The sequence below is a fragment of the Schistocerca piceifrons genome, chromosome 7, assembly GCF_021461385.2.
Source record: "Schistocerca piceifrons isolate TAMUIC-IGC-003096 chromosome 7, iqSchPice1.1, whole genome shotgun sequence".
NCBI classification, from domain to species: domain Eukaryota; kingdom Metazoa; phylum Arthropoda; class Insecta; order Orthoptera; family Acrididae; genus Schistocerca; species Schistocerca piceifrons.
This window is the reverse complement of record NC_060144.1, coordinates 329297477-329310455: the sequence shown is the minus strand read 5'-3', so window position 1 is coordinate 329310455 and position 12979 is coordinate 329297477. Positions and strand designations below refer to the sequence as shown.

At 45.3% G+C, this 12979-nt stretch overlaps 1 protein-coding gene across 1 annotated transcript in view; it reads left to right on the top strand.

The window, feature by feature from the left end:
* LOC124805674 (ankyrin repeat and SAM domain-containing protein 1A-like) overlaps window positions 1-12979 on the top strand; it is a 586984-nt gene that overhangs the window by 305278 nt on the left and 268727 nt on the right. The window contains exon 5 of the mRNA XM_047266244.1: window positions 2649-2765. Within this exon, the coding sequence (XP_047122200.1) occupies window positions 2649-2765 (117 nt within the window). The remainder of the gene's footprint in view (window positions 1-2648; window positions 2766-12979) is intronic.

Here is a 12979-nt window from a genome sequence, read left to right as displayed (position 1 = left end):
GCAGCCGAAAAGACCAATGGCGTCGTGGTCCAGTGGTCACGGTTTTGGACTGCCAAGCGGGCGAGTCGTGTTCAAACTTCCTTAGTGCCAAATTTTTTTTCTCCTCCGTTGTTCACTGTATTTAAATTTGTTTCTGTGGCGTTGTGTAATGTCCGTTTGCAACAACAGGGTGTAAGGAAGAGACCTATGACACACTATTAGCAGCTGAAAGGAAGTTGCCTTCGAATGGGAACCGCAAAATTTTGATCACAAGTCAACACCGGGAAACACGTCTGGTGTGACGACATAGCGACAGTACGTGTGTCATATGATACTAATCTCTTACTGACTCACCTAATTTGTACGGCTGGTAAGTTAATGAGATATGCTGCCTTGCCCGATATAGGTGTTCATGTGAATGTGAACACTGCCAAGCCGGCTGTGGTGGCCGAGCGGTTCTAGGCGCTTCAGTCCGGAACCCCGCGGCTGCTACGGTCGCAGGTTCGAATCCTGCTTCGGGCATGGATGTCTGTGATGTCCTTAGGTTAGTTAGGTTTAAGTAGTTCTAAGTTCTATGGGACTGATGACCTCAGATGTTAAGTCCCATAGGGCTCAGAACCAAATGAACCATTTTTTGAACACTCCCAAGGAAATGATGAAAACATGTTAGTTTGTCACATAATTTGCAACAAACGAACACAACAGTTTCACAATCACACAGTTTCTCTGTGCTGTGTTGAAACATCTGTTTTCAACATTTTTGAAGTTGTGTTCCGTTTCGGAAGTTTTGACTTTTGAATTCCTTTGTTGTAACATAGTTCACACCCGTTTATTTATTGTTTTCATTTCTGTGAAAAGTCTGTGTGGTACCTAGCTTATTCTCACTATTCATCACGTTTGCTCGCCGCGGTACCGTATTCTTACCACTTGACTCTCATTCAATAACTAATCTATAGTATGACAACTGCCAAGACTACAAAAAGAGAACAAACATCTCAATTACCGGACGGACGGCTCATAATGTTGCGAAAAAAAAAAGTGACACGAGGTGGTTTTGAACACGGCTCGCACGCTTCACGTCCAACACTATGACCTCTTAACCACCACGCCCTTTGTCTTTCAGGCTGCTTTTTATTGAACATCCTGTCCTTGGATCATTTCACTGTTTCTATTTTGCTTTTTTTATTTTTTTCACAGTTCAGTACACCTTCTTCCTGTTTTCACGCTTGATCTGTGTTGAGTTTTCGACGGGCTGTCCACTGGGCCATCTTACTACTAAATCTTAGGAGGGGGGGGGGGGGGTGCGGTGCGATAGGGAATTTCCCTTTTAAGTATGGAAGGCAGTTGAATTCAAAATATCTGGACACTCAGCGCGACAAGCAGTTATTCTACCTGGACTCTCAGTACGGCGGTCAATGGAATTCAGCATACCTCTATACTCAGCTGATACAGATTATTTACACTGGTCCAGTACAGAACAAAGCGTACTTGTTTAGAGGCTGGTGACGACTTACCGGCAATTGATCTAACCATATACACGTTCAGTAGAGTACATGGCGTATGTCTTTGCAGGTTGTAGAAGAAAGTGGGGTTACTGCGAAGGACCCAGAAAAATGCTTCAAATGGCTCTGAGCACTATGGGACTTAACTACTGAGGTCATCAGTCCCCTAGAACGTAGAACTACTTAAACCTAACTAACCTAAGGACATCACACACATCCATGCCCGAGGCAGGATTCGAACCTGCGACCGTAGCGGTCACGCGGTTCCAAACTGACGCGCTTAGAACCGCACGGCCACACCGACCGGCGCGAAGGACCCACCCAGAGTAGATGTAGCCATGTAGGTGGACAAAACAGTGACGGCGTATGAAACTTCCTGGCAGATTAAAACTGCGTGCCGCACCGAGACTCGAACTCGGGACCTTTACCTTTGGCGGGCAAGTGCTCTTCCATCTGAGATACCCAAGAACGACTCCCGCCCCGTCCTCGCAGCTTTACTTCCGCCAGTACCTCGTCTCCTACTTTCTAAACTTTACAGAAGCTTTCCTGCGAACCTTGCATAAGCAGCACTCCTGAAAGGAAGGATATTGCGGAGACATGGCTTAGCCACAGCCTAGGGGATGTTTACAGAATGAGAATTTACACACTGCAGCGGAGGATGCGCTGATCTGGTAGAGCACTTGCCCGCGAAAGGCAAAGGTCCCGAGTTCGAGTCTTGGTCCAGCGCATAGTTTTAATCTGCCAGGAAGTTTCGTATCAGCGCACCTCCGCTGCAGAGTGAAAATCTCATTCTGGAGTATGCTTCCAGAATGAATCTCACTTTGCTACGAGGCGTGCGCTGTTGTGAAACGTCCTTGGATATTACAACTGTGTACTGGACTGGGTTCCTGACCCTCACATGACATAAGTGTTTGCAAGCTGGATAAAGGAGCTACTGCTGCCCACCTATCCAGGTCTGATTCAGTGGTGTAAATGTTCAGACATTGCATGACGTGTTCGCAGGTTGGAGACGATGGTGTGACATAAGAATACAGCTTTACACTTGTCCAAAACAGTTAATATGTGTGGTTACAGGCTGAAGGTGTTGGAGATGTTGCGGCGGTCGCACCAGGAGCTTACCCAGTCATACGTTTATCCGGTGTTCTCACATGGCATACGTATTTGCAGACTGGAGACTGTGGAGCTGCTGGTGAGGACGCACCCGGAGCTGATCCAGCCGTACACGTGTCCAGGCGCGGTGTTCCCACACACGCCGCTCCACCTAGCCAGCAGGAACGGTCACAGGTGAGCAGGCGTTTACTTGTCAAGGCTTGGTTACGCTTATTCGTAGTTTTCATGCCCATGCTTATGCCTTTTTTCCCCTAAAGTGTTGCTTACCACTTCGCTAAACTACACTACTGGCCATTAAAATTGCTACACCACGAAGATGACGTGCTAAAGACACGAAATTTAACCGGCAGGAAGAAGATGCTGTGATATGCAAATGATTAGCTTTTCGGAATATTCAGAAAAGGTTGGCGCCGGTGGCGACACCTACAACGTGTTGACATGAAGAAAGTTTCCAACCGATTTCTCAGACACAAGCAGCAGTTGACCGTCGTTGCCTGGTGAAACGTTGTTGTGATGCCTCGTGTAAGGAGGAGAAATGCGTACCATCAAGTTTCCGACTTTGATAAAGGTCGGATTGTAGCCTATCGCCATTGCGGTTTATCGTGTTGCGACATTGCTGCTCGCGTTCGTCGAGATCCAATGACTGTTAGCAAAATATGGAATCGGTGGGTTCAGGAGGGTAATACGGAACGCCGTGCTGGATCCCTACGGCCTCGTATCACTATCACTAGCAGTCGAGATGACAGGCATCTTATTCACATGGCTGTAACGGATCGTGGAGCCACGTCTAGATCCCTGAGTCAACAGATGTGGACGTTTGCAAGACAACAACAATCTGCACGAACAGTTCGACGACGTTTGCAGCAGCGTGGACTATCGGCTCGGAGACCATGGCTGCGGTTACCCTTGATGCTACATCACAGACAGGAGCGCCTGCGATGGTGTATTCGACGACGAACCTGGGTGCACGAAAAGCAAAACGTCATTTTTTCGGATGAATCCAGGTTCTGTTTACAGCATCATGCCGGTCGCATTTGTGTTTGGCGACATCACGGTGAACGCACATTGGAAGCGTGTATTCGTCATCGCTATACTGGCGTGTCAACCGTGTGATGGTATGGGGTGCCATTGGTTACATGTCTCGGTCACCTCTTGTTCGCATTGACGGCACTTTGAACAGTGGACGTTACATTTCAGATGTGTTACGACCGTGGCTCTACCCTTCATTCGATCCCTGCGAAACCCTACATTTCAGCAGGATAATGTACGACCGCATGTTGCAGATCCTGTACGGGCCTTTCTGGATACAGAAAATGTTCGACTGCTGCCCTGGGCAGCACATTTTCCAAATCTCTCACAAATTGAAAACGTCTGGTCAATGGTGGCCGAGCAACTGACTCGTCACAATACGCCAGTCACTACTCTTGATGAACTGTGGTATCGTGTTGAAGCTGCATGGGCACAGCTGTACCTGTACACGCTATCCAAGCTCTGTTTTGACTCAATGGCCAGGCGTATCAAGGCCGTTATTACGGCCAGAGGTAGTTGTTCTGGGTACTGATTTCTGAGGATCTATGCACCCAAATTGCGTGAAAATGTAATCACATGTCAGTTCTATTATATTTGTCCAATGAATACGCGTTTATCATCTGCAATTCTTTATGGTGTAGCAATTTTAATGGCCAGTAGTGTACTTGGTACTTACGGCGACCAGGCGAAGCTACTTTCATCTGGCCACAACCGTAGGTTCTTGCATTGCTCTGGGAGAAGGCTCAACAAACTAGAACACATGAAATATTAGTTTACTTTATCACGTAAATGAATAAAAGATTTCCTTGACTTCATCACACTTCTTGCCACACTGTCATGGATTAGCAAAGAGTCACTTGATGCACAGTTTAACAAACCTTTCTCTTGCAGTACAAAATACATTTAGAAAGTACAAGTCATCAGAAACTTTTAACTGTCACTGTCCTACATGGTACTGACTGCTGTAGCTGAGGTCTCAAACTGGCCAGAACGCATGCTTGCTCGACACTACATTGACCTCAGTGTGAGGGCGCTGCTGATGCAGAGAGGGGAGGCGGGTCTTTAGGAGCGACTCCCATATGTAATTGCGGATTGCAGCGAGCCCTCGCTAATGTCTGTGGTATCGAGTCACGTTGCCAACTTTGGGTTTGCAATACAATCTCAGTACGATACCGCAGTACTCGTGATAGGTACATGTAGGACATAAATCGACAGTTGGGTCGAACTCATGCCAATATACCGTGCCACTCACTCGTCAAATGAGTTGCATGTGATGATGACGATGGTGGTGGTGATGATCAGAAGTTACTCAGTCTAACAATATGATGAGGCATGTACTTGTAAATCGATGCAACTCTAAACAGGATATCTATTTTCATTATATTGCAGTTAGTCTGAATTTGGATGCCCCTTTGTTTTTTGGGGAGAGATTCACAGTGAAGTTACACATCTCTCCATGTTTCACTGTTTTGCTCATGTATTCCTGGTAACACTTTCTGCTGTGGTCCAGTGAGCTACCACTGTAAATAAGAATAAACTCGTATTTGGGAGGAATGGGGATAGAAGCAGTGCCAGATCGTCTTGATGTAAGTAGGGCATTACTTCCCTCAATTACCTCAGGCGAATTCCGGGAAGAGCAACACCTGGGCCGAATTCCTCTCCATCGTTGTCCATTCGAGCTAGAACTCTGTCCACAATCATCTGTTAAGTCTGTAGTACTCCAAGCTTGAACTTCCTGTCTTTTACATGGTGTTTGTTGGTTATGACCAAACTGCTCGTAACAGTGCAGACAAAGAGTGCAATAAGATAAAGAATGATCCGGAGTTCCCACTCGTCAGGACCTTGTAGGAAATAAGCGAAAAATGCAGGCCTCCTCTATTTGAAACAGCATAACCACTATTGAACCAAAAGTAAGATATATGTTTGACATTGTGTCAACTGGTGGGGGCAGTATGAATTGTTATATTGTTCTGAAATACCAGGTATGTGAAGATCGTTTGTAAATCCACAAGCGATCTTTGCATACCCGATATTTGAGTCTAATGTACCAGAATTAAGCACTGAAATTCTGGAACACATCTAGATTTGTGATTAAACGAGTGACACAGAAGTCTGTGCTCTCTAGAACCAACCTGAGTGTGTCACTGAGTGAGTGCCAGACTAGATTACATATGGACCTAGTATATCATCGTGGTGGCGTCCGATCTAAGCAGCAACTATTCAAATGCAATATACCTACATTAACCGTCTAGTGGTGTAAGGGACTTCCACAGTTTTATGTATCGCTTGACTAAAGAAAATCAGTGATGTAGGGCTTTCTAATTATTTTCATTTTTTTCTTTTTGTGATTCATATTGTGTATGAGACATGTTTATCCCTTGTAGTGCCAAATAATTGACTTTCTGGAAAAAGATACATAGTGACACTTCATGCTAAATGGAAACTACATAGCAGAATTTCACATAAAAGATCGAAATTCTTTCCAACCCTACCTTAAATAAATGTAGAAGTCTGCTGTAAGAACGAGGCATTATCACCAGAGTTGCAATGTCGATGAGTACGGCATCGCACATTTCCGTTCCGGGAAAACTGGAAGTTCCTCCTCCATTCATTCTTCTGTACATCCCGCCTTAAGCAGCTGACGTCTGGCACGAGTAGAATTTCGTCACTTTGATGGTCAAAAGATATGGTCCGTGGCGTGGCTTCCGTATTCAGGTAAGGTGACGTGACGACAAATAAGAGGGAGGAGGGGGGGGGGGGCAGCTATAAAATGCTGGATTCGGATCCGGGTTTCTCTAACCTCCCTCAATACGAGGATATAGACCTCGTCACCCACGGGTCGTTAAACTCTAATCTTCCTTTACGTTGCTACATGGTCGAGGAATCAGAATGAAATTAAGCGGTTGCTCAGTAATAATGAACGTAAAAGAAACAGGAACTCTCCCATCTATGAATATGCTTGAGCGCGTTATTAATGTTGCTAACCTGTAATGTGCTTTTCCTACCGAAAGAGAACGAAAGAGTGTGAGTGGAGTAGTTGTAAGTACACCGTTAGTGATATGAAGTGGTTCGCTTGATTTCACATGAGTCGTGTTTCCTGCAACTCGTAATCATCATTTTCAAGAGTTCTGACAGCCAGTTGCTAGAGCAACTTGCTTCTTGTTGGAACACACTGACAACCGGAATGGCTGGCGAGGCGGCCTGCTGCTATCCCGTTGCTCTTTTTCGTCACTCCGTTTACCTTGAACGGCTCCGCGCAACCGATCGGCCTTCCCTGAAATGCCTTGCAGTCAACAGACTCTTCGTAAAGAACAGGATAAGTGTCCATCACAGAATATGCTGGAAATCGTGATTTCTAACACTAATCGGTTGTCGTCACATATCTGTGAATCTCCAGCATGCTCTGTCCCGAGTACTTCACTGCGTCATTACGTTTGATTGAGTGAGAGGAGCTGACTTGTTTAGTGACTAGTTGAAGGGAACTCGAAGTTCTGCTCACTATAAAACATCGTGTGTTCGTTGTCGAGAGTTACGTGAAGCAGAATTTGTGGAAAACTTGCGGACGTTTTTCAAATGACTCTGAGCACTATGGGACTTAACCTCTGAGGTCATCAGTCCCCTAGAACTCAGAACTACTTAAACCTAACTAACCTAAGGACGTCACACACATCCATGCCCGAAGCAGGATTCTAACCTGCGACCATAGTGGTCGTGCGGGTCCAGACTGTAGCGCCTAGAACCGTGCGGCCACCCCGGTCGGCGCGGACGTGTTTGCGCAAGAGTTTAACCCTGCAAGTGTTCTGACACAACCTCCAACAAAGTTCCTGCCAGAATGGCGCGAAACTGGCTCTGCAACGAATAAAAGCCGAAACTATCCGAAAATAGCGTCAGTCCTACGTCGGTCTAATTGTAATTATTTTCCGATCCAGTTTAAATTTTCCCACCCTATATAACAACTGTTATAGTTGAGCGTTGATACCAAGTCAGTTAGTGCACTACAAATGTAGAAATGACGACTGCTGCAAAAAGTAATTAAGATGTTCCATCACCCAGCAGTATGTCCCGGGACTTGGAATGCTTGTGTAACCTTTGTTCACCCAGATTTTAGTTGGTGGTAAGTCTGATTGGGAGCATCTCAGCAGACGCTGCTGTCTCGTCGAAATCACTTCACACGAAAGGCAGGATTGTCGCTTTAATAAGTTCGTGGCCGATTCCCCCCCCCCTCTCCCTCTCCCCCCCCCCCCCCATCTCTCTCTCTCTCTCTCTCTCTCTCTCTCCATCCATCCATCGCTTCCTCCCTCCCTCCCTCCCTCCCTCCCTCCCGCCCGCCCCGCCACACCGTCACTTCATCAGCGCACCTGGTGAATGGCAACGTGGTCTCTTGCTGAAATATTGTGCCCGGTGAATGCAAACGTCAGTTGCACAATTATTCGCCTGTACAGCTCTCTGCAGCCGTCGTTCACCTGTCACGTGTAGCCCGTGGTGCTCCACGGTTGCCTCGGCGCCAGTAGTGGACAGCGCCAGTGCGCCCTGCACAGTATACTTAACTACGGCGCTATGCGAACAGTGTACAAACTTAGCCGTTTCGGAAGTGTTTCCTCCCTTGGCCTAAAAGCCAATGATCATGCCCGTTAACGTCAGATAAATCACTCAGCTTCCGCAATACAACTACTCCACTGTTTTCCGCTTCCCGCCGACACTCTTTATATGTTCTCCACTGCTAGTGCTGCCAGCCGCCATCTGTGAGTGGTGATTGCACATTGACGTCGAACTTAGGTGGTGATCACCGTGTATATCCAGTTCTACATTTGTCTATGACATACTTATTTCATCTTGTTGTCTGCAGTGACGAGTTTAAAAATGTTCGACACATGAAATCTGTAATCTGAGAGGTAAAAGTAATTTTAAAAGTGAGTAATATGTAACACAGTTTCCTTTATTTACGTCGTTTATGTAGCACCTGTCAGTTTGTGACTAAGTGATTGAATAGAAATTAAGTGTTACGATAAAGGAGCTGTTTCTGTGGGATTGTTTAGGGTAGAGAGGGGTGGGAGTGGCGGCAGAGATGTACAAATTCTGTTTCCAATTTGCCTGCCCCCAATCTCCGCGAAATAGGCGAAATACCCTCAGACTTCAAGAAGAATATAATAATTCCAATCCCAAAGAAAGCAGGTGTTGACAGATGTGAAAATTACCGAACAATCAGTTTAATAAGCCACAGCTGCAAAATACTAACACGAATTCTTTACAGACGAATGGAAAAACTAGTAGAAGCCGACCTTGGGGAAGATCGGTTTGGATTCCGTAGAAATACTGGAACACGTGAGGCAATACTGACCTTACGACTTATCTTAGAAGAAAGATTAAGGAAAGGCAAACCTACGTTTCTGGCATTTGTAGACTTAGAGAAAGCTTTTGACAATGTTGATTGGAATACTCTCTTTCAAATTCTGAAGAAGGCAGGGGTAAAATACAGGGAGCGAAAGGCTATTTACAATTTGTACAGAAACCAGATGGCAGTTATAAGAATCGAGGGGCATGAAAGGGAAGCAGTGGTTGGGAAGGGAGTAAGACAGGGTTGTAGCCTCTCCCCGATGTTATTCAATCTGTTTATTAACCAAGCAGTAAAGGAAACAAAAGAAAAATTCGGAGTAGGTGTTAAAATCCATGGAGGAGAAATAAAACCTTTGAGGTTCGCCGATGACATTGTAATTCTGTCAGAGACAGCAAAGGACTTGGAAGAGCAGTTGAAGGGAATGGACAGTGTCTTGAAAGGAGGATATAAGATGAACATCAACAAAAGCAAAACGAGGATAATGGAATGTAGTCGAATTAAGTCGGGTGATGCTGAGGGAATTAGATTAGGAAATGAGACACTTAAAGTAGTAAAGGAGTTTTGCTATTTGGGGAGCAAAATAACTGATGATGGTCGAAGTAGAGAGGATATAAAATGTAGACTGGCAATGGCAAGGAAAGCGTTTCTGAAGAAGAGAAATTTGTTAACGTCGAGTGTAGATTTAAGTGTGAGGAAGTCTTTTCTGAAAGTGTTTGTATGGAGTGTAGCCATGTATGGAAGTGAAAGATGGACGATAAATAGTTTGGACAAGAAGAGAATAGAATCTTTCGAAATGTGGTGCTACAGAAGAATGCTGAAGATTAGATGGGTAGATCACATAACTAATGAGGAAGTATTGAATAGGATTGGGGAGAAGAGAAGTTTGTGGCACAACTTGACCAGAGGAAGGGATCGGTTGGTAGGACATGTTTTGAGGCATCAAGGGATCACCAATTTAGTATTGGAGGGCAGCGTGGAGGGTAAAAATCGTAGAGGGAGACCAAGAGATGAATACACTAAGCAGATTCGGAAGGATGTAGGTTGCAGTAGGTATTGGGAGATGAAGAAGCTTGCACAGGATAGAGTAGCATGGAGAGATGCATCAAACCAGTCTCAGGACTGAAGACCACCACAACAACAACAACAACAACCAATCTCCGCCGCCACTATGTAAGCAGGTCAACCTGCCGCTGCGCAAAAAAAGTACATGTGTACTGAAGCTCAGTGGTTAAAACAGGCCACTTTGAGTTTCTGCAAGTCTGACAAGATTCACGGGAAACTTTCAGTCTGCTGCGCGTCGCAACAGGTTGTGCTGTCAATCCAGCGTGACTAGCTGAGTATATGTTTGCGAAGGTACACTATGTGATAAAAAGTATCCGGACACCACACGAAACATAAGTTTCTCATATTAGGTGCATTGTGCTGTCACCTACTCCCAGATGCTCCATATCAGCGATCTCAGTAGTCATTAGACGTCGTGAGAGAGAGGAATGGGGCGCTCCGCGGAACTCTTGGACTTCGAACACGGTCAAGTGACTGTGTGTCACTTGTGTCATACGTCTGTAAGCGAGATTTACACACTCCTAAACATCACTAGGTCCACTGTTTCCAATGTGATAGTGAAGTGGAAACGTGAAGAGACGCGTACAGCACAAACGCGTACAGGTCGCCCTCGTCTGTTGATTCACTGACTCCTCGCTTGGTGTACGGAGTGTAAACATTGGAAGATTGAACACTGGAAACCTGTTTTGTGGAGTGACGAATCACGGTACACAATGTGGCGATCCGATAACAGGGTGTGGGTATGGCGAATGCCAAGTGAACGTCATCTGCCAGCGTGTGTAGTGCCAACAGTAAAATTCGGAGGCGGTGGTGTTATGGTGTGGTCGTGTTTTTCATGGAGGGGGCTTGCGCCCCTTGTTGCACTATCACAGCACAGGTCTACATTGATGTTTCAAGCAACTTCTTGCTTCCCACTGTTGAAGGGCAATTAGTGGATGGCGATTGCATTTTTGAAGACGATCGAGCACCTGTTCATAATGCACGGCCTGTGGCGGAGTAGTTAAACGACAATAACATCCCTGTAATGGACTGGCCTGCGCAGGGTCCTGACCTGAATCCGATAAACACCTTTGGGATGTTTTGGAACGCCGACTTCGTGCCAGGCCTCGCCGACCGACAGCGATACCTCTCCTCAGTGCAGCACTCCTTGAAGAATGGGCTGCCATTCCCCAAGAAACCTTCCAGCGCTTGACTGAACGTATGCCTGCGAGAGTGGAAGCTGTCACCAAGTCTAAGGGTGGGCCAACACCATACTGAATTCCAGCATTACCGATGAAGGGCGCCACGAACTTGTAAGACATTTTCAGCCAGGTGTCCGGATACTTCTGATTACATAGTGTAGGTTTCCTGCAGCTCATTCATCATAACTATGGGAGCAGCGAATTGAAAAACCCTGACATAAACAAGATTCAGGAGAATTTAAGAATTGTGGGATACATACCATTCACGAAACAGAGCCCAAGTCCAGTAGAGGAAAAGTTATCGTTTGTTTACGTTCAGATAAGCCGGTAGATGTCTCGCAATGGAAATTTTGAAAAAAGTTAATGAAACCTCATTCAGGAATGTTGACTATGTTAAGACATGTTCCTAAATTTGACCAGCAGTTTCCTCACGTAAATATTTAGAAAGATGACAGACTTAGTGGGTGACAAGTGTGGAAATGTATTCTAAGGACATGAGGCTATTGAGAATTATATAGGGTTTCTCACTTTAGAGCCAACGTTGGTTGACGTAGGAAAAGAACTATGGCTAGAAACCAGACTCTGATAGCTCGCAATGTAATGCGAAGAAATTTCAGCATGAAAGAAAAGCTTCTTCATTCAGATATGATCTTTTTTTATTAACATAATGTGAATAACGAACTTGGTTTGCTAAAATGCATTTGGGGAATTTAGAATGAACTGTTTTGGCTGCTTAGAATGAACTCAGCGAACCCGCTAGACACATCCTGGAAAAGTGATTAAAATTATTAAAGTTGGTATAATGAAGTCATATTGGACTGGAATACATTAAGATTACTGAAACTGGAGTTCCAAAGCTTCGCTCTAGTTGGCATTCCGGTGTAATAGAGATCTTCAGATACTTAGGTGCAAAGGATCTCAACTTTCAGAGACGCTTCTGCTTACCACAGACAACACATATTAGAAGCGACGTGCTGATGATTCAAATTGAGAATAGCCAGTGCTAGTCGAAAGTGGACGAAGTTCCAGAGAAACCCGTTCATACCGAAGTAAATATATAGGCCCAAAATATACCGAACAGGAAAAGAGCAAATGAAATTCAGTTTTCTGGCCTAATGCGTCCCAGAATGAATATATATTTCATTAATATTCTTGTTGAGGTACTCGGGGGCGGGAAAGGGGGCAAGTGTTTTTTATCGACTTCTGAGCCTTACTCCTAACACTTCAATGAAATCATACAGAACAAACTGCTACGCAGCGTAGCTCAGCGGGAAGACGGGCAGGCAAACAAGACTCCTTAACCTGCTTAGGTTGGGCATAGTTTGGCTGGGATAGGAGAGCAGTTGCCGGGCTGTTCCGTTGGCAACGTGCAGGCAGGCATGGACAGGTTGAAAGTTGAATGCGTACACCTCTGAGCGGGGCAGGCGCTGACCGTTCAAGGTAGTTCGTATCCCGTTTACAATGTGATTAACGAGATTCTCAATCGAAGTAAAATAATTCCAAGCCATTCTGAAGTAAACGTAAAACTGTCTCTAATCTAGATAAACATGTGGCATGAACGTATTTTTGATAGCGGTATCTTTAATTATTTGTGTCGTTCAACCAGCAGTTTTTATCCCTGAAAAAGTATTCAACATTAACTGATAACGCTTAAGTTTGTTGCTACTGTTTCTGATCTGAAGCCTAAGCATCTTTCATACCAATTACTGTCCGCCCCGGTAGCTGAGTGGTCAGCGTGACAGACTGTCAATCCTAAGGGCCCGGGTTCGATTCCCGGCTGG